Source organism: Sinocyclocheilus anshuiensis, unplaced genomic scaffold, assembly GCF_001515605.1.
Source record: "Sinocyclocheilus anshuiensis isolate Anshui unplaced genomic scaffold, SAMN03320099.WGS_v1.1 scaffold423, whole genome shotgun sequence".
In the NCBI taxonomy this organism is placed as follows: Eukaryota; Metazoa; Chordata; class Actinopteri; order Cypriniformes; family Cyprinidae; genus Sinocyclocheilus; species Sinocyclocheilus anshuiensis.
Window position 1 is genome coordinate 1,505,417 of NW_015549610.1, and position 21,076 is coordinate 1,526,492.

Below are 21,076 nucleotides of genomic sequence, written 5' to 3' on the forward strand. Positions count from 1 at the left end.
TCAGCAGCAGCTGGATGCAATAATCGCATGCCAATGTGCATTGGCTCGTTTAGTTTACACTCGAAGTAGATTGGTCTCTCTAAGCGAGATCCCAATTCGTCGGTCATCCGACGTGACGTCTCCGTTCCCTCCTTCAGGGAACGAGGGTTACCATACGTAACCGAGACGTTCTCCAGCGAACAGTGAATAAAATACCCAGTACAGGCACAGGCACCATTTGGCAAAATTCAACAGTATGGTCCTAGTTTTGTAGCAGGTCAAGCAGCAAAGAAAGAGAACAAGGATGAAGAATCAAAAAAAAAAAAAAAACCTGACATGCTCAACTATATAGGTAATTGGTTTCATGGGACAACAGTTAATTATATACTATACTATTACTATAGATTATACAAACATATTTGACTGTAGAATTCCAGAGAAATATAATAAGTAAAATACATAAATCATCTTGCAAAAACTCTATACCATTACACACACAAAAAGCTGAAGAGTGAGTCGTATAATTACTCATTTAAACATTTGCTGAAACCTTTAACTTTTAAAATGAAAACTTATAAATCTGCTCTCTAATAAGAAAAAATGGAAGCACATAATTCAATTTCTTCATGGCACGATGCCATTATATAGTTATGGCATGCATTAAGCCAGACAATTTTTGAGGACTTATTCATGAGCTCAAATTTCATGCACATTACTGATTGCATGGTTTAAGATAAACCTATAAAACAATGTTAAGTTAAAGCAGTGTTGTAAACATACAGCAATCTAATGAACAGATATCAGTAATTTCTAGCAAAGAAGATACAGAACAATGAAGAATTACATTGCTAATCTAACTGGCCACTAGATGGCAATGTCTTTCTAAAGATACAGCAGACTTGAAGCTTGAACCAGACTGAGGCAGTGATGATGCAGTTTTTTTTTCTTTTAATTTGCTGAGATGATATAAGAATAAGATGGATTTGTAAAAAATCATCATAAAGGTGTTTATAAGACTGAAAATGAGACGCTGACCCTTTACCCATAATTCTATTCAGCATGACACATCACAGAAAAATATTAACTAGAGCCAAAAAGAACATGGGAACATGCATAGCCTTTTTATCATTTTATCATTATATTACTTTTATGTAGTGTGACATGCTGCTATGTATTACCTTGGCTGCATCTTGTAGCATCAGGAGTCTTGTTTTGGCTCTCTGCTGCAGCTCTTCAGCATGTCTGCTCAGTTCTGCCACCTGCTGGTGGAGAGCATCTGTCTGGACCACCTCCCCCAGCAGTCCCACCCTCTCCACCAGACCCTCAAACTCTCCTTGGAGATCTTGCCACTCTTGCAATAAGGCCTGATTCAGATATATCACAAAATAACATTACATTTCTACCCCAACAGGTACTGAAAATTCTGAAATATTGTGGTCTGATCTGGCTAAAGTTAGTGTCTCCACCTGATGGGTTCTGATCTGCTCTTGCATCTGAGAGGCTGGACTCCACATGATGTTGGCTGACACCACTGTCTCTGCTTTTTCTGTCCAGTTGAGAGCTAACGTCAGCATTTCATTAAATTCTTCAAAGTTCTTTTCTGCCTAAAACAGAGAAAAAGACCAATTTGTTGAATGCATTTTATTAAAAAAAAAAAAAAAGATCAAATTTGAAATGTCAACAAACAGAACTGCAAAAATAATAATTGCTTTCAACCAGGTTTCTCCAAATGCTGACCTTCTGAAGGCTTGTGGTCCTTCCCTCCGCCAGTCGGAGGGTCTGAACATGAAGCTCAGTCAGTTTACTCAGGCTGGAGCCCAGCTGTTTGGCTAGGAGAGGATTTTGCTCACCAAACTCCTGCACCACCACATCTAGCTCAGACAGAGCACGACCACACTCCATTAGCTCCTCAAATAGACTCTGGATTAATAGAGAAAGAAAAATAGAAAAAAAAAATGGCAGAGAAAAATATGTTTAAAGTTGTAAAAACGCAATGATGAAAGCGTTGTAAGAAATCAAATATTTTTGGCAATTGAAATAAGCTGAAATAAAATGCAATTTAAATATTAAATGAAACTTGCCTTGGAAAATAATTTAAATAAATAAGTTAAATATATATATTTAATTAAAAAAAAAATAATTTATAATTTTCTAAATAGAAAATTAAAAACTAATTTAAAATATTAATAATATTAATAATAATATCAGAACACTAAAATAACACTGCCTTGTTATGAATTCCACTCATCGTGATATATTTAGAAATTAGGCTGCGCAGAAGTCATTCTGAAGCACACTTCTGTCATCATTGACACTTTGCACTTCAGTAATCAGGGCAGAGTCTGTACCACAGCTTCCAAAGACTGCTGCATTCATACCTCTGTCTCCTCTTTAGCCTCCTCAACATCCACAGCCTTCTGCTTGAGTTTCAAAGAGATGAGTTTGACTTTCTTTGAGATATCCTGAAGTCTGGAGTTAAAGTCTTCTTTAATATCTCTGCTATGTTGGACCTCTCTTTCCCGTGCCTGCACCTGAGCAAAGGAGAAATTAATAGGGAAGTTATAAAGAGACATTAAATAAATTTTCAGCAGTCAAAATCAATATCAGTTACTGTTTTTCTTTTAAACCAAATTAGGCTGGTCTGTTTGGCTGCATTTACATTGCAATGCCTACTGCACAGATCTTACATTTTGACACAAATCAAATTTTTACATGTTTACATTAATCCCTCACGGTCTCACCATAATTCACTTGGTACCTGCATTCTTAACATTCCTAGTATGAATGAAGGTACCTGATCTTCTGCAGAACAAAGAGCCAGTGTAACCTCTGCCAGCTGGGTGCTGATCTCTGAAGGAAGGGTGGCATTGAGGTCCTGGTATTTCATCTGCTGACGATCTGCAATCTGCTCAAGGTTCTGTCGGTGAGACCGCATGCCTCCATGAGCCGTCTAGCAGAAACCACAAAGCAAAGTAAACTGGGTTGTAGGATGTTAGAATGCGAGTACTAGCTGGATCTCCTCCACTGTATAAGGTGGTTTGCACTACCTCCAGGTCAGTAAGCAGGTTATCCAGGTCTGCTGTGGGGCTCAGCAGCAGCCCCTGGGTGTCCTGAATCCAGCCTTTCAGCAGGCCCAACTCCCTCACCACTTCCTCTCTCTCCCGCAGCTCCACCTGCACCTGCTGTCTGCTAGCACACACCTGCTGCAACAGACTGAGGGAGAAAAGGGACACAAAAAATACATATTATGCAAATGATTGAAGATGTAAAAGCAAATGACAAAAATGAGAAAAGTAGGGATGCAAATGTTTCAAAAAATTACTGGAAATGGTTTCATGACATTTGGTTTGGTTAACTTTTCTTCAACATCTGCATTTTTCTGAAAAAGTTGTCTCTATAATTTTATAACAACAACATTTAGTGGATTTATTACCTGCTCTTGAGCAGTAGGACAGACAGAATGCCAGACAGAACAGAACAGAACAGAACAGAACAGAGACAGACAGATCGACAGATATTCATACTTGTCATATTTCTCCTGAATGCTCTGAATTTCCAGCAGACATGGATTGTCTTGGTTGTGTTTACTGTCTGTGGTGGATGCAGAGGCATGAGAATGGAGGAACAGGTTGAGCACATGGTGTCTGAGGAGGGTCAGGGCGCTGCTCTCTCTCTCCACCTCTCGACTGAAGGAATCGTGGTACTCCAGAAGGCTCTGTAGGGCTGCCATACTAGAGGCTTTTTCCACCATGTTGTCAGGAACACGACTGTGCAGGTCCTTACAGACAGCCCGCATTTTCTCCAGCTAATCACAGAGAGATGTGGAATGGGTTACTCCAACAGATTCTACTGCTGTTAATATGTGCTATAACATTGTCATGCTATAACATTTATTTTATTGTTAAAAAAACAATAAAAAACAAATAAATAAAATGTTTTTGTTGTTCTTTTTATCTATATTTAAATGTTCGGTTGCCATGTCAGTGATGTTACAAGTTTTGAACGTTCATTCAGATTCATGTCAAGTTTTAGATTCAATCAAAAGTGAGTCACTAAGAATTAATGCAGTGTAATTTACTCCTAATTTTTCCATTCACTGAATGAAATGAATGAATGAATACTGGTTTGGACATCAGTATCTGTGGTCACATAGCAGCTATCAGGACATCAAGGAACTCTTAATAATGAATTAATGATGAAACTGATGAAAAAAGCAAAACACTCCTCTCTCTGTGCTACATACAGCCTTGCAAGCAACTGACTCATTCTTACTAAGTGATGTCATATCCTCAGCTGAACAATGAAACAGGCTTAGGTCACAAAGAAACTACACAGAATTAGTGTGCACTGCCAAAAATAAACAAGAAACAGTTACTGCCAACATGCTACTGATATGACTTTCTCTTCAATAATCTTTTGTATATTAAAGTATTCATGTTCTATAATCGTATATATATAAAGAAGTACATATAGTGTGTTACACAGCATATCCCTCCATCAATGATGTCATGTCCTGTGATCACAGCAGAGATTTATGGGAGAAGTGGTGAGTTGGCAACTTCCATGTTGGGTTATTTTTGTATGGAATGTCATTGCCAAGCATTACATCATTCTCAGGCCATTGCCGGCAACTGATGCTCTTGTCTGAACACAGAACCACAGCCAAGATTTATTCAGCTCTACTCCAGGTTCTCACTGCTTACAGAATAACTGCTTTTATTGTTTTTCAAAAAAAAAATTTTGGTCTGTTTATTCACAAAAAGAAAATGCTATTCGGGCATCTAACAATAATTTTATGGCATTTTATCTGCTTATCAATCAAGTATTGATTTGAACTATTGTATTTGTTTGATTACATTCTCTGAAACGGAGAACAATATAAGAGAATCTTAGTGAAACGAGTCAGAGATATCTGTCGCTGGTAAGTTTCCCTACCTTCTCCCTGGTGCATCTCCAGTTACGTGCAGAGTCCTGGAGGGCTTTCACCTGAGCTCGAGCAACGCTGAGCAACCGAGTCCACCGATGGCTCAGTGAACAGACTGACCGAGAAGTAGCATCTTTTATGGCAGGCTGATCAAACTGTGCTGCTTTTTCTTTCAGGCCATTCAGTGCATCTTCAAGACCCTGAACTTGTGACTCAATATTCTGTAGAAAAAATGGAACCAATAGGAAATATTTAAAAAAGCTGCAATATATCAATGTATTAGGAATTCGAAGGAAAGAAATGCTTAGTCATAGACCTGGTATAAACAAAGCTTGTCTTCAGCTTCTTGTTCAGAGTTTGCTCTGGCAGTTGTGAACTCCATCATCCTTTTCTCAACTTCATTCATCTGCCTGATAACTTCATCTGTTTCATCTTGAAAGGATCTCCACTGATTTATGCTTCTAACAGAAAAATAAAGCAAGTGTGTGCAACAGTTGTAAAGAGAATATAGATATCAATGTCTGTAAATCATATTGTTAACATGAATAAGGCAGATACAAGTTTGGGTCTTGTGTACCTTATTTAAATCTATTTAAATGTCAAAATCTCATTAGCATTACCGTTGCAAGTTGTCTTGACGTTGTTTTAGCTGCTCAATGACCTCTGTTCCCTTGTGATAAGAATCCTCACAATGTTGCTGGATTTGCCTCATTACAGTAGGGCTGAAAAAGTCACCCATTTGAGGTACTAGACCTTGCATTTCTTGCATCGTACACTTGACAGTTTGTTCCTGGCTTGTTATATTTTTTAAGTCCTTGAGGCAGTCTGAAATTTTCTCCAGGTCTTCCTCTTGTGGAGCATGCTCAAGTAGAGCACCAGCGTCCTCAAACCACTGCTGGACGGATTGCAAAGAATGGTGGTATCTCTGGAGCAGAGACAGAAAAGTCTGCAAGGCCACCTGAGGATACACATTACAGTTTAAAGAAACATTAATCCCAATTTCAGTATTTCATTATTCAGTCAGAAAACATAAGCAGACTCTCAGGAATTCATAATATCTTACCTGTTTGGTGTTGACAGCTTGTTGAAGATCATCCTTCAGCTTTGGAATATCCATTAAAGTGGTTTCAAAGAGTTTTGGAAATGGCTTTTGGTTGTTTATGTACTTCTGTTTCTCTTCATTAGTCATATATTCTAATAATCTAAACCTAGATTTAATTTGTTTTTGAAGTGCTGACAATGACCTGACCTCCTCCTTCACAATTTCAATTTTTGCTTCTTCAAACATTAATGGATATCTTAATCGATCCCTAAGACTCTTGAGCCAGTCTATTGATACTTTAATATCAGTTTGAAAATCCTTATTTCCCCTAAAACCTCTCTCACATTCTTCTATGTGTGCATTCATCTTTTGCTTTAAAGTAAGAAGTTGTTCCTCCCTGAAGATAACCTGAGTCTTAAGGGTCTTTGAGTCAAAGTGCTGGTTGAGGTCATCATTTTGTGCTTTGAGACCCTCTGGATAGGAACTAACCTCTTCAAAACATTTTGATAGGTTGTGTAGAGTAGATAATCTCTCCATGGCATCTGCCTCCTCATCTCCTTTGGAGTCAAATTTGCCAAGCTGTTTCTTTAATCTAGTAATGCTATAGTCCATTTTCTCAATAACTGCTCGATGGTCATTTAATATTTTTAATGTTTTCCTTAATTCTTTCATCTTACACTCGATCTGCTGGTTAAGACTGCCGTGGAGATGAACTAGCTGATCAATGACTTCAGGAGCATATGGCTGACCCATGATAAGGAAATCCTGAGTTTTAACCCTAAGATCTTTCATTCCCTGAAAGAGATTTGCAAGAGCTTTCATGAGATCTTCATAATTGCTGTGCAATCTTTCTCCCTCTTCTACACTTTGGTTGACTGACTTAATCTCTAAACCATCACACTTCTCCTGAAGTTCCTTCAAATCTTTTCGTGTGGCATCGATGAGGGACTCAAACTCCCTGCGCTCCAAAAGCACTTGCTGGATCCTGTCGCGTTTCTCTCTGATCAACAACAGCATGTCATTATATTGTTGTGGAAGGCCATTAAGTTTCTCATCTAGGTAGCAGTGGTCGACCTCATTTAAGGTGGGAAGAATCTCCTGTCCTGCCCTTTGGACGATGAGCAAAAGGTTTTCATACTCTGAAGCATGATCAAGAAGCTGTTGGTATTCGGTTAACTGGTTCTGAAGCTCCTCATCATTCCCGCTCAGGTCAATAATTGGAAATGTAGCTACCTCTGCTTGTTTTAGCCACTCGCAGATCCTGTCAAGGTCCACTTTAAAGTACTTTCGAATGACTAGCGCTTTCTCCAGATGCTGCAGATGCTCCGTGCTCTTCTGCAAGGAAGCCTCGAAGGTAACTTGCAACTCCTCCAGCTTCTGAAGGGTCTCCTTCTTCTCCTCGTCGGTGGCATCCTTCACTAATTCTCGTCCTTGTACCCAAAGAGAAGTGAGCTCCACCTGATATGCTCTTAGGCTGCTGGTAAAATTCTTACAAGTTGACACCTGCTTGTGCAGTACATTTGGTAGGAGCGCGACATGATCATCTGCAAGAGCCCTCTGCTCTTGCTTCCTGATCCATTCAGCTGCTCTGTTGAGGGCTTGTAGGAACTGCGTTCGTTCTGTAAATACTTTGCTGAGGCTTTTACGATACTGAGCAGCCTTAGTTCCAAGCGATTCTACTTCTGCCTGTGCTTCCTGGACCAAAGTCTGCAGTTTCCTCCTTTCATTAAGACCTAGGCGAGAGGAAAGACTATTGGCATCTGTCAAGGCCTCTGCCAGAAGCTTCTGTTTGGCCTCCAATTCTGCACAAAAGCTCAAGTGATCAAACAGAAAGCTTTGGGCCAAATCTGGAGGGGGGCTGGTCTTGAGAACCTCAGACAGGGATGGCTGCTGCAACTCAGCCCACTCCTGAGCCTCCCGCAAATGGTCCTCGATTTGACTGAGTTCTTCCAGTGTTTGCGCTGAATCTTGTATTTTCTGCTGGACAAGCAATTCCACCTGGGTCCAACGTTGCTCCAGGTAACCCACCTGCTCCTTAACCAGGTCTCTGTCTTCTAAGCTCAGACGAGGCAGGATCCCATGCCTATTATTTCTCAGGTCATCGAGCACACATCTCTGGTCCTGCAGGTCTGTGGATAACTTCTTTAAGGCATCCAGACACTCAGCTGTACTCTCAATATCTCCCCTAGAAAAGATTTAGTGCTTTTGTGAACAAAGAGAAGAATGACTGACAATAATGTTTGAAGAACAACATATGGCAACTATCAAACATAAATATGTTTTGAAAGTTTATTTGAAAGGATACCTGGTTGTTGCATACCTGGCCAATTGATCCCATTTCTTGGACAGCTGGTCAAACAACTCCTCCACCATACAAATGCAGTCATGATAGTCCCCGCTCCTCTGTAGATCCTCCTCTTTCTGTTCCAGCAGCTGTGCAGCCTGTCTGCCCAGATCCAGCCAAGCACAGCGCAGCCGCCCAACTTCCATAAGCTCAGGGGACTCCTGACCAGCCGTTAGCCTATTGATGCTCTCTCTCAGCTGGGTCAGATCAACCTGCCTGGCTCGCATCTCCTGGATAAAGTCCTTTGTGGCATGAAATATGGGGTGTTATTAATAAATGCTGCCTGTCTTTATTTGATATCCTGCCAAATGGACAGCTCTGGATGACACCCTCTGTCACTGGCAGAGAGTGAGCTTTGAGGTAATTGGGGTTTTCATTCAATCTATTGTTGACAATTCTCAGCACATCCAGAGATGGTAATATGTGCTATTTTTCACACACAATGAAAGGGTCTGCCTGGACGCTGTTATTACAGGCACTGACAAATCAATTCACACATCCATAATTACACCCAGACGAGTAATCTGGGGAGCAATCTTTATTAATGAATGAAGCTTCCTGCCAGGAAATGTAAGAGAGGGCAAAGCTCACCAGAGCTTTCAGCTATACATAATAGACTGCATTTGATTAACTGATATACTGTACAGATAATGTACAAAACTTGTGCATAAGGTATTAATGTAATATAAAATTTACTGTAGTGTTTTTCAAAAATCTCATATAACCCATGGTTCATACAAATGGGTAATCATTTTAGCAGTCTTCAAATGGCTGTCATCTGGACACAAAGCTGTCGCTTACCTGAGCCTGGTCCAGCTGGTTCTGAGCAACCTTTGGCTCAAGCTCAGCTGGCCTCCTTAACATGCTCTGGAGGAGTTGTTCAGCCTCAAGAAGACGACACTCAAGGTTGGAACGCAAGTCTTTGATCTCTCTCCAGTTATCTGCTAGTTCTTGAGATTCCAGCATTCTCTCCTCGATCTGCATTGGGTGGAAAGCATCTCTAAATATTTTCCAACTAAATCTATGGGTTTTGTGATGAATTTTCATGTTTTAAAATTGAAAGTCTGCGTATGGGACAAACTTAAATCAATAAAATCTACACAAACATCTCTTGAAAAGTAGCAAAAAATACGAAAAAAATATGTATTTTCATATTTTAAAATTGAAAGTCTGGGTATGGGACAATCTTAAATAAATAAAAAGCTACACAAACATCTTTAGAAAAGTAGCAAAAAAGACATTGTAAAAATATTTACAGGTTTTATGTGAGGAAAAAAAATTATGTTAAATAAAAACCAAACCCTGGTACTGAAATGAGATGGGAGGAAAAACGCAAAGTTTCTCTGGGGAATGCAAAAGCACTAAAACAATTTTTCCTCCTATCACCCTTTAGGAGCTCCATATAAAAGTGCCTGTAGTTGAAGAAGCGATTAAAACTTGAAGTTAGAACATTTTAATGTATTCTTAAGATTCTATTAATCACTCACCTGAAGTTTGACCTGCTGTATCTCAGCAGCTGTCTCTCGTACTTTATCATCAGAAAGATCACAGGTGGAGCACACCAGCTGCAAATAGGTACTAGCCTGTTCCTGCAGAGTTCGTTCCTGCTTCATCTGATGGGATATATGAAACCCCCAGAGACCCCCCAGAAGAATTGATGAGTTTGACTTTCTTATACCAACTTCATTGTGCCACTTTTGTGTACATGCACAAAGCAACATAAAAAAGTATACCTGTGCTAGCGCCTCCTGTAGGCAGTGTGGTGCAAGTGCAGGAAGCTGTATCTCCTCCTGTACATTTGAAAGCCATGTCTGACACTGTTGCAACGTATCCCGCAGACTTACATGCTTCTGCAGTTCCCGATCCAGACTCTGATACACCTGCACAAACAGACGAATTTTTGCCTCAAGACTTAAAATAATGCTGCATGAAGTGGCCAAAAGTAATTGGCTAAAATTGAAACCATACCAATTACAGAAGCCATAACTGAGCCAATTCAAAATGTAACATTTAAATTATGCACCTCAAAGGGTATTTTAAGTAATCCTTAACTGTATAAAACAGGAACAGCATGACCCTGACATATCTGAGGAGCAAAACAGAAAATGACATGAGTGGGGCATACGGTTACCCATGCTAAATCGGGTCAACATAAAGCAAAGCCCATTTGACAGCCAGGTGTTGAATGCTCTGGCATCCCTATTCCCGTGAGCAGAAAAGCTGACACTGATTGACATTCTTAATTCACGAGCCCTCGCGGGGGGCAGGCAACGACAGGCTTGCTTTGGCAGACGGCAGGAGTTGGCAGAGCACATGCAGACTGAGGAACTCATTGACCAGACTGCCAGGTGGCGGGATTTACCGGATGGCATTATTCTGGCAAGGTTGGCACAAGATGTTGGTACGGGGTATAAACTAGCAAACCAGAAGGGAGGGGTTTTATCAATGTCTCGGCTTGTTTTGACGGAACTGGACTTGATGGGCAAAATAAAACTGGCACGGGGAAGAGGGCGAGGTATTAATAGACTGGGTGGTTTGCTCAGAGAGTGACTGAGCAGGCAATGTGTCAGATGGCAGAGAGTAGTTGCCATATTAGGGGTGCGTGTGATTAGGGTTCTTAGAGGAAAGCAGGTGGCAGCTTTTGGTAGGATACTGCAAGAGCTGGAGTAGGGGGGAAATGGTGATTTGCAAAGGGGGGTATATGTGCTCACTTTCATTGCCTTGGGCTTTAATGATACGCTTTCATGGAGAAATGATTTCTTAGTGCCTCCTGATGGGTCTCCTTGTAATGACACTGGCACGCAGAAGTCAAAATGTCAAGTACATTTCATTGCCAGACATCCCCAGTTTACTGAATGCGTAGTAAGTGTTGTTTAATCTGATTTAAAAGACAAATACATTGAAAGGAGAATTTTGTCAGCACTTTAATGGACCTGTGCAACTAGGAAGCCAAGCAGGGTGGATTAAAATAATCAGGAGGTTCTGGAAGACTGGCAGAAAGTTGGCACATGCTTGAGCTTGCTGCTGGAACAAAGCTTTGATGTGAGCAGAGGGACAATAAACAATGACACCAGCACAATGACTGGAAATCATACAATTAATGAGCACTAAAATTTAAAAATTGCAATATAGGAGAATTTACTGGAAACAACTGATAATAAATACATTAACAAAAATACGTTTATTATTAATTGTTTATTCAATTATAATATAATATAAATAAAACTGCACTAAACCTCTCTTGTCATTTTCAACCAAGCCAGAGGCATTTTTTAAAATTTCATGAGTTGTTAAATGTCCATGACCTCCGCCCCCATGTGGTTGATAGGACATAATTGGCTGCTTTTAAACAGCTAGTTGATGTTTGCAGATATTTTTACAGGCCAATAATGGATACACCATTGTTACCATCGTTAAAAATCACATAACCACACTCCTGCCTATATTAACTGTGAGTCTTTATATACTGTTGTAGGTCTATATGCACAGTAAACATCGGCACAATGCTAGTCTTGTGCTTGTGTGCTGGCAAGTAAACTCACACGCTGGGCAGTGCTGCAGATGGCAGAGTAGCTGTCTCTTGCTCCCTGCTGGTGGTTCTGAATTTGCTGGCGAAGCCGAGCCTGGAGGCGCTCGCTGCAGCCGGACAACAGCTCCTCTCCCTTTTCCTTAAGTGTAGCCAAACGCTCTTCAAAACCCGCTATCTCTTCCATAATAGCCTGAGATTAGACAATATGTGCAAACATAAATTTAAACAAAAGGTTCTCCTAGTAATAGCTTTATATTTTTGTGAATACCAATATTAACTGAAACTGTAATGACAACATTTTTTTAATTGGGTAAACAAAATGCAGATGTGTGTTTGGTTATTTATAGGGTTCTGCTCTTCTGTGAAGCTTTGTGATTTGTCACCTTATGTCTGGCTAGCTGCTGAGTGGCAGCTTCCAGGCCACCGCCTGATGACGGGTCAGGAGTCACCATCCTGCTGGACATCTGCAACAGCCAACGCTCAATTTCCTGTAGATCTTTGTGGTATGCTTCCTGTTTCTTCACCTGAGCTTCCAATCTGTGAACGTGGGTCTGAGGAAATATATATTTAAATTACAGAAATGATCAAGACATTTGCAAGCACTCACACTGAAGCACATATATAAACACACAGCTGGAAACTCTCATGCTATAAAGAGCTTCTGACAGCTGCAAGCATGAGATGAATTATTTGAAAGTGAGTATTCATGGCACTGATTGCAGGGTTAATGGATGCCATCTTGGAGGAAATAGCAAATAAAGCCTTCAAATTAATATTCAAAAGCTTAAAAGGGTAATAATCTACACATTCATTGCTATTTGTTTCTCCCCACTCTTTATAATTAGCAATTTAGTTTTAAATGATTCTATATGTATATGACTGTTACCCTTACAAATTGCTAAAGCAAGCATTGATATGTAAATGTTGGAGGTCATACATTAATGTTCTGATATCACAGCATGTTCTGAATTACCCATTTTGCTGCTTAGTGTCTATAACATGCTGGGTGGACTGAGCAGTGAGCTTTATGTGCATTATGTACATTAGCATATGTAACTATTTCACAACAGCAAATGTTTTCTATGTTATGTTGCATTTAAATGATTGTTTTTGTAGTCTTTGTGAGCTCACCCTTGCTGAGCCACATAGCTCCTGGTAGTCCGCCTGTAGTCTGGTCATGTTGTCTGTGATGGAAGGGGAGTGGAGGAGGGTCAGCAGAGTTTCTCCTTTCTCTAGCACAAAGCTCACAGCAGAATCACGAGATAGCAACGTCTGCTCTACAGCCTGGACACAACAGAACAATGTATACAGATAAAAAGACATGCATGGATTATTCAGCAAGGACACATTAAACTGATCAAAAGTTAACACTTTTGCATTGTTAAAAAGATTTCAAATTCTAATAAATGCTGTTCTTCTAAAATTCTAAACCTAAACTTAACAGCTACCTTACTAACTATTAATAAGTAGCAAATTAAGAGTTTATTGAGGCAAAAGTCATAGTTAATGGTTTGTTAATGGCGAAAATTGTGACCGAAATGTCACTTGAGCACCAAATTAGCATATTAGAATTATTTCTGAAGGATCATTAAGAATCAGGCAGCTGAAAATTCTAATTTGCCATCACAGGCATAAATTACATTTTAAAGTATATTATTATAATAGTAAACAGTTATTTACATTTTTTATATTTCAAAATATTACTGTTTTCTAAATTTTGCAGCCTTCATGAGCAAAAGTGACTTAATATAAAACTGATTTATATATATGTATATTACATATATTTTATATTTTTAAATAATATACACATCTCAATGCTTGCAGAAGATCATTGACAATCCTACTGATTTTAAAAGTGATAAGGGGGACTACCACTTTTGTTGACAGAGCTAGTCACAAGTACAGATTTCATATCAGTTAAAGACTGTAAAACAAATCACCTACCTTGTACTTGTTCAGCTGGGCTTTTCTCTGGTAAAGTTCTGCTTTTGGTTCAACAGTGGAACAGAGAAGGGCTCGAGTCTCCCTAAGCCACTGCATTTGGCTCTTGTAGCGCTCTTGGAAATCTTTATAGAGCACAATGCTTCTTTCCAGGGTTGCATGCTCTTCCCGTAGCCCCAGAATAAGCTCTTCGAGCTGTGATCGGCCTGTTTGCACTTCCCTCTCTAGCTTGGATGCTCCAGGGTCATCCAAAAAGGAAACGGCCTGCTCTGCACTCTCTCGAAGTGTTTTAAGCAGGCTGTGACCTTGATCCATGTCCCCCTGTAGAGACTGCCGGGTGAGAGAGTCTTTTAAACAACGAACGAAAGGGTACAAAGAGAACAACAATAACAAACAAACAAAAATCAATAATTTAACGAGCCACAGGAAAGATATTTATGCCTTCCCCAGTGTGCAACCAAGACGAGTATAGAATTTCCTGTTTCTGACAGCTTCTGATCCCCTCAATTCACGTGGAGCTTCAGGTTTTGAGAGCGCTCCTCTGAAGTGGACTTTTCTGATGGGTACTTTGAAGCCTGCCGGGCTCCTGACACCTGTGTGCGGAGACCCAGTGAGGCCCCGGTTAGAGATATGAGAGGAAGACCCAATTACCCAGGACTTAAATGGGGCTGCTGCAGCGGGGTTTCCCCAGCAACGACCGCACTCGGCCCCTCCTACTCCTTTACCTTTAAGCGGGAAGCTTCTCTATATGATATCAGCCTCTTGTCTCTACAAAGAGCAGTACAGCTGGATCTGGAGCTACTGCTAGTACTGACAGAGAAAGCAGCCCCAGTGTTTTAATGACCATCTCCACACACAAATAAGGAAATGAGAAGTTAGTGATGCGAAGAGGTGTAGGATCCAAGGATAATTGGGTAAAGAAATATTATCTGGCGATAGAAATGTACACTTAATTGGCTGTTTATTATTCACAAATACATGCATCTATACCGTTGACATTACCGTTTAATGGAGTGGGTGTACATAAAACACAGATAGCCTCTATATGACTTTGCTATTAGCATCTGTGTGGCGCTATTGATCTTGACGAGGATTATATGCACCAAATAAGTAGTATATGCATATGTGTGTAAAGAAAGAGTGTTATGTGATGTTGAAGCTGCAAGGGCATTGCATCAATAACACAGTCTCTGCCAGCAGGTTCCACAGACAGGCCGTTCCTTCATCTCTGCTATCACAGTGGGGGAGTGTGTGAAGTGGCTGTGTGCGCGTGTGCACATAGGGTGCGATCGTGCTAAAGGTTTCTTTTGCTTTGTGTAGTAGACATATTGATCATATCCTTAAGAAGACAAAGAGACTCGTACATGTGCACACACAGAGACACACTGGCTCTTACGATCTCAAATATGAACGCAAAACTGTGCCAGGCCCACTGAGAGTCCTAGTCTGTGGTGTGTGTGTGTAATTTTATCAGGCCAAATCAATAGCAGTTAAACCACAGGATAAAAAGGGGTGACAGTTTTATCTGTTCATCTGATCCTTCAACTCTAAAAGGAAAAAATAAAACCCTATAGAAGCGTTTATTTGAAAAATTAAAAAGTTTTGTTCTTTTAATCTTAATTATTTTCATGATTTCATAGATATATATATATATTAGTGCTGTCAAATGTCCAAAATAAAAGTTTTTGTTTGCATAATATGTGTGTGTTCTGTGTATATTTATTATGTATATATACACACACATACAGTATATATTTTGAAAATATTTGTAATAATAAATAAAATGTATTTACATGTCTATATTTATATTCAAAATTTATATTATAAATAAATATATTTAATATATAAACATTTTTCTGAAATATATACATGCATGTGTGTGTATTTATATATATTTAATATACACAGTACATATACATACATTATGTAAACAAAAACTTTTATTTTAGATGCGATTAATCATTTGACAGCACTAATATATATATATATATATATATACATACAATTTTTTTTCTCTTTTGTATGTACAATTTACATGGACATGCTATGTACAGTAACATTAGTGTTTTCACTAGGCCATACCTCTAGTCTCTTCATCTTCTTTTCCATTGTAATGCGATCGAGAGCCTCTGTCCTTTCGGTAACGATTTTAAAATTCTTCCTCGCAGTGCTCAACCAATCAGAGAAGGTCCTGAGAGCATTTTGAGCCTCTGTGATGTTCTGCATCTCTTTCTGGAGCTGTTTGAGTGTATCCTGAATGACGGAAGAATAAATCAAAAGGCTCATTGTCAAGATCGCTCGGAATTCTGTCTCATCAGCATGAAGTGTTTTGATTGATCCAGTGCCGCACACTCGCTAGCATTCACCACTGGGGGCTTGAGGCTAAGCTATTTTGCCGCATTCTTCACTTGACATGCAGATCCCTCATGCACGTGGCACCAATTAACGCTTTTGCGCTGTGCCGCGCGCACACCTATCTGCAGAGACGTAATAGCTCTTGACTGCAGTGCATGTGGCGGCCTGTTGTTTCTCACAGAATAATTACACACTCTATTCTGTGTCGCAGCCAGGGTGTGTGTGCATGTTAGAGAGAAGTAGGCAGGAAGGAGAGGTGTTACAGCAAGTGTTAAAAACAATTCTGCTGCTGCTACTGATTGATGGGCAAGATTGAATCCTATATTGTTTAATTACAAGCTAAGGTCTCAATGTGGGCGAGACATTGATTTTTCTAGTGTGTAGGGTTTTTTTGTCATCACAGAGGGTCACAGGAGGTGGTTTACCAGGTTGGATAGCTTCCAATGTTTAGATGGCTGAGAAATTAGACTCATTGGTGTGCTTTGGCAGCAAAGTGAGAGGTGAGTCAATGACACCAGGTTCTATTAAAAGATACGTCATTGTAGAAAAAGAATATCAAGTAGAAATTCAAATTTAATTGAACTTTAATTGAGCAAATTTAAAAACAGACAACACTTTAATAATAATGATAAATAATAATAACTGCAATAATTTTTCCAGATAAAAATAAAACAACAGGTTTATTGCATTTCTGTACTTAAGAAACATATTACAGGTGGCTAATATGTATTATAAGGGAAGAAAAGGGGTGAAAATATAGTTTAAAAATGCCAATGCAAAGAAAAATACTAGAAACTGTGTTTTTTATCATTATTATTTATATATTTTTATATTTAGTATTTAGTAATATTTTGAATTAGCTATTTTCAATTTTAATTTTAAGTCTTAGTCATTTTGTTATATGTATTTTTATTATTAGATTGTATTTTTATTAGCTTGGTTTTTATTTATTACTGTATATTTCTATTTAGTTTTCATTTATTTTATATTTGAGTAAATCAGAGGAATAATTAGTGGGATATTGTTCAATCCATGGAAAATAAGGCGCCCAGATTGTAAAACCATAGCGTCTGTTGTATTTTTCACACTGCGAGAGCAGAATTAAAAGAAAATCCAAGAACCTGCAATATGAATATGAATGTCATGTGTCTCTATAATCAACAGGACAATTCAAACACCAACAGATAAAAATAGTGATGGAAAATGATTATATTTATAAAATGATTACTTTATGCACATTATTTGTGAAAAAGTAGTAAAAGGACACAGGCAACTTATTGAATGATGCTGCATACTTTCCTGTAATAATCAAGTACATCAAAATTGCAAATGTACAAGGCTGACTTGCCTGTATCTGTAGAAGCAAGGCATGGTAGCGGGCAGTGAGCTGGGTAACCCTGGTACTGATCCGACCACTGACATGAGCATCCTCAACGACTTGCTGTGCAAGAGTACTAAGGCCTTCCACCTCGGCCTGACGTTGAGCAGCCTCAATCTGCCACCTCTGAAATAAGGGAATGACGGGAAAAGGTCAACACATATCTACATGAAACCAGAGTACTATAAATCTGAAACCATCAGGCAGAAGTATAATGCATCATACCTTAAGGTGTTGAAGCTGGGCCTCCTTTGCAGTGACATCAGAGCGACGGTGGCTTCTCACCTTAACTTTGAGCTCTATGCCAACCAGCCACTGGTCTAAGCTTTGGAATAAACATTCTAGTTGCTGAACCCTTGCGAGGGCCTGCTCTACCTGGACTTTGGTCTCGCCGAGTCGGTCTTGGTACCCCTGCCATTCTGTCTGTGCTGTTTCCAGAGCCCGATCCTCAATTTGAGGAGCACCCCATGGAATGACTCTTTCTCGACTGGCAAGAACTGAGCTGAGCAAGTTATGTCCCTTAGGGCAATGAGACTGGAGCATCTGGAGATGTTATTAGACAGAAAGAGTAAAAAGTAAAGATTAGGTAGTGCAGAATATTTCTTTCCTATAATATTAAAGCTGTAAAAAAAAATCACGTTATATTAACCTGCAGTTCTTTTAACGTGTTCTCCAGAGCATTTACATCTTCATCCAGGGGTGAGAGGAGGGCCAAACTGTTCTGCTCTTGCTCCAGCCAGTCTTCAAACATGTGCAGCCCACGCTGGTACTCTTGATGGAGCAGAACCAATTCTTCTGCCTTACTGACAGCAGCCTGAAACACCAGCAGAGTATATTATTTCAAATTTATTCCACAATAAGTGGAAACGGAGTAAAAACAGAGCATAACACTTTTTTAGCTGCTTGGTTCCAGAAGTATTTTCCCCATTCTTTTTCTCCATAGAGATAAAAAACTTTAATAAAGAGTTTTGAGCCACAAACCAACACATCAACTAGATCCATAGATATATATAGCTCATGTGCAATCCTGGGAGGTCACTGCTTAGCTCTTTGGCCGCAAATTCTGTTTCCATGGTAACAGAAACTTCTCTGATTGCTGAATGATCTTTTCAGTGTAATATTTGGTGTAGCTCTTCACTGGAAATTTGGTTATTACATTTTTTATATTTTTTTTTTTTAATGAAGTGTAAATCATACTGATTTATGGCTTCTATAAAAACATCATTGCTCAGCAACTTCAAAGTTCATTGTAGTTCTGTCTTGAAATATTTATGTTATTGTTAAAAATCAATTTCCAGTCGGCAGGACTCTACTGTTGCACTCTATAACCACTGGTTGGTTTCATCATATTAGTTTGTGCTGAATAATTCTTCTTGACCACTCAAAACAAATGTAAGCACTGGTCTGCTGCCTACAGTTCGACATCCTTGGCTTACCTTGGCTTTATCTTTAATGGCTGTATATCTCTCACTGAGTTTCTGGATCTCCTGTTGGGTGGCTGTATGTTCAGTCATGTTGGAACCCTTGGTCGCAATGGTCTCTAAAGGGCTAGAGTGGCTAAGAACTTCCTCATAGAGGAGCTGTACAGAGCATAGCAATTAAAGTAATTAATACTTTGAGATTTCAATTTCTAACAGAACTGTAAGAATATACAACTGTTATCTAAATAACAAATCCAGTATAAAATTATGATATTCAAATCTTATTATATATGCTTGCGCAAGTATGCATATGAAAAGTATTAATTACTTTGGCACGGCCTAGATTGGCTGTCTTGTCCCTCATTTCTGCGTAGTGTTTGTCGGAGTTTCCGAGGCTCTCTTCTACTCGCTCCATCCAGCACTCAAACTGACTGACATCTTCCTGGTAACTGGTCCAGTGTGACAAGGCACCTTCCAGCTGGCTGTAAATGCAACACATAAACGAGACATCTACTACTTCCACACAGACACTTGATGAACACGTATCTGAGGAAATGCTCAGACAAAAGCACTGAAGAAGAGATAAATAAACACAGAGTAATAGACCGAGGATTTTCTGACCTTTTGCACTGTATGGATGTTGACAAGAGTGATTCCCAGGAGTCTTTGAGGTCCTGGATCTGCTTGCGAACCACTGGTACACCCTCAGCCGAGGTGTTCCTCTGGACAGACTCCCCTCTGGTGATGAGCATCTTCAGTTGGATTTCTCTCCCCTGACAAGCGGCCAGTAAAGTCTGTAATTAATCAGAAATCCTGTTATACACTCAACATGTACAAATGAAACTACAAACTAATTTATGAGAGCCAAATCCCTTGAAGGTTGTCCTTAGGATTTAGCAACACCTGTAAAACAGTAAAATGTGTATAATAAATGACAATGTACCTCGAGCTGGCCCATTCTGGTGATAAGCACACTCTTGTCAGATGTGGGGCATCTGCAGGTCTTGAGGGCCTGTTGGGACTCTGAAACCCTGTTCTGAAGTTCCTGATGGCCCTGTGAAAAAAGTTGATGCTCCCCCACAACTCGTTCTACCCTTGACACTTTCTCCTGCAGAAGGGGGGCAATAGAAGTCAAGACTAGACTAAAAGACTATTGAAATCTATATGAAATCTATTTTTTACACAGGTGTCAGTAATGCCGAGTTTACGCTGCACGATTTTCAAACTCGTCGGATCGCCGTTGTTTTCACACTGCGTGACTATCTGGGGTAGCATTCAGTTGTTGCTGTGTTCACATTGCACGATGGATCGGCGACAGGGGGTTTCACACTGCATGACTTCACAATAGGAAGAATCGCCGACAGCTCTGTCTGGTCCACAAACTACGTTTCACAACAAAACACACGCGAGAAGTGATAAGGAAATAACGCGAGAACCCACGTGCGTCAGATCGGAATCGAGACTGGAATTATTTAAAAAAATATATATACATAGCCCGCAAATTGTCTGTGAGCTGATTTCCAGCTACAAGGAGAAAAAGAAAAACAGATTATGCAGGAGGGAGATGCAGGGAACAGGGATTGGGTGTTCTGCAAAGAGAGTTGGAGGTAAATCATTTTGCAATAACTGTTATGCTGTTGTGGCTGGTCAAGCAAATGTTTGTGCTTGGTTCTGTATGATATAATTGTTCATATATCTATTCAAATACTGATATTCTGGTCTATAACTCCTCCCCGAACTTCCCTCTGCCCTGTATCTTGGTCTCTCATTGGCTGTAGGTCATCGCCGATGTAGTTTTCAGTCAGAAATCATTGCACACAGCGTGATTGTGAATCGCCGACAGCTCCAGATATTTAGCATGCCAAATATTTTGCGGGCGTCGGCGATTCCCTCAGATCGCGTCTTTGATAATTCACACTGCGTGATTGTCACTCGCGTGAACGAGCACCGATTTGCCTCCGATTTCGGGCATTTGTCGGCGATTTCGCAAAACCTGTCGGCGAGTGAAAAATTGGGCTAAAATCGTGCAGTGTGAACTCGGCATAAGTATGCACATAATATTGGTTATCAGCTGATATTAGAGATTTTTAAGTTTATTCTTATCTAACAGTTGGATATTTCATTGTGCATATTTCCTGATTTTACATTTAGATTACATTTTGG

The 21,076-nt window shown here is 39.7% G+C and overlaps 1 protein-coding gene across 2 annotated transcripts in view; it reads right to left on the bottom strand.

Moving 5' to 3' along the window:
• LOC107659217 (nesprin-1-like) overlaps positions 1-21,076 on the bottom strand; it is a 99,752-nt gene that overhangs the window by 45,091 nt on the left and 33,585 nt on the right. For both annotated transcript variants that reach the window (XM_016448085.1, XM_016448084.1), the window contains exons 43-69: positions 19,857-20,021; positions 19,535-19,707; positions 19,242-19,395; positions 18,929-19,072; positions 18,142-18,306; positions 17,718-18,035; positions 17,463-17,618; positions 15,842-16,012; positions 13,763-14,089; positions 12,950-13,102; positions 12,202-12,369; positions 11,832-12,008; positions 10,023-10,169; positions 9,777-9,902; positions 9,091-9,267; positions 8,266-8,531; positions 5,967-8,130; positions 5,524-5,861; positions 5,220-5,364; positions 4,915-5,124; positions 3,504-3,784; positions 3,027-3,192; positions 2,774-2,929; positions 2,358-2,510; positions 1,717-1,899; positions 1,446-1,583; positions 1,158-1,343 (exon numbers count right to left, since the gene is read on the bottom strand). In XM_016448085.1, coding sequence (XP_016303571.1) covers positions 1,158-1,343; positions 1,446-1,583; positions 1,717-1,899; positions 2,358-2,510; positions 2,774-2,929; positions 3,027-3,192; positions 3,504-3,784; positions 4,915-5,124; positions 5,220-5,364; positions 5,524-5,861; positions 5,967-8,130; positions 8,266-8,531; positions 9,091-9,267; positions 9,777-9,902; positions 10,023-10,169; positions 11,832-12,008; positions 12,202-12,369; positions 12,950-13,102; positions 13,763-14,089; positions 15,842-16,012; positions 17,463-17,618; positions 17,718-18,035; positions 18,142-18,306; positions 18,929-19,072; positions 19,242-19,395; positions 19,535-19,707; positions 19,857-20,021 — 7,107 coding nt within the window. The remainder of the gene's footprint in view (positions 1-1,157; positions 1,344-1,445; positions 1,584-1,716; positions 1,900-2,357; positions 2,511-2,773; positions 2,930-3,026; positions 3,193-3,503; positions 3,785-4,914; positions 5,125-5,219; positions 5,365-5,523; positions 5,862-5,966; positions 8,131-8,265; positions 8,532-9,090; positions 9,268-9,776; positions 9,903-10,022; positions 10,170-11,831; positions 12,009-12,201; positions 12,370-12,949; positions 13,103-13,762; positions 14,090-15,841; positions 16,013-17,462; positions 17,619-17,717; positions 18,036-18,141; positions 18,307-18,928; positions 19,073-19,241; positions 19,396-19,534; positions 19,708-19,856; positions 20,022-21,076) is intronic.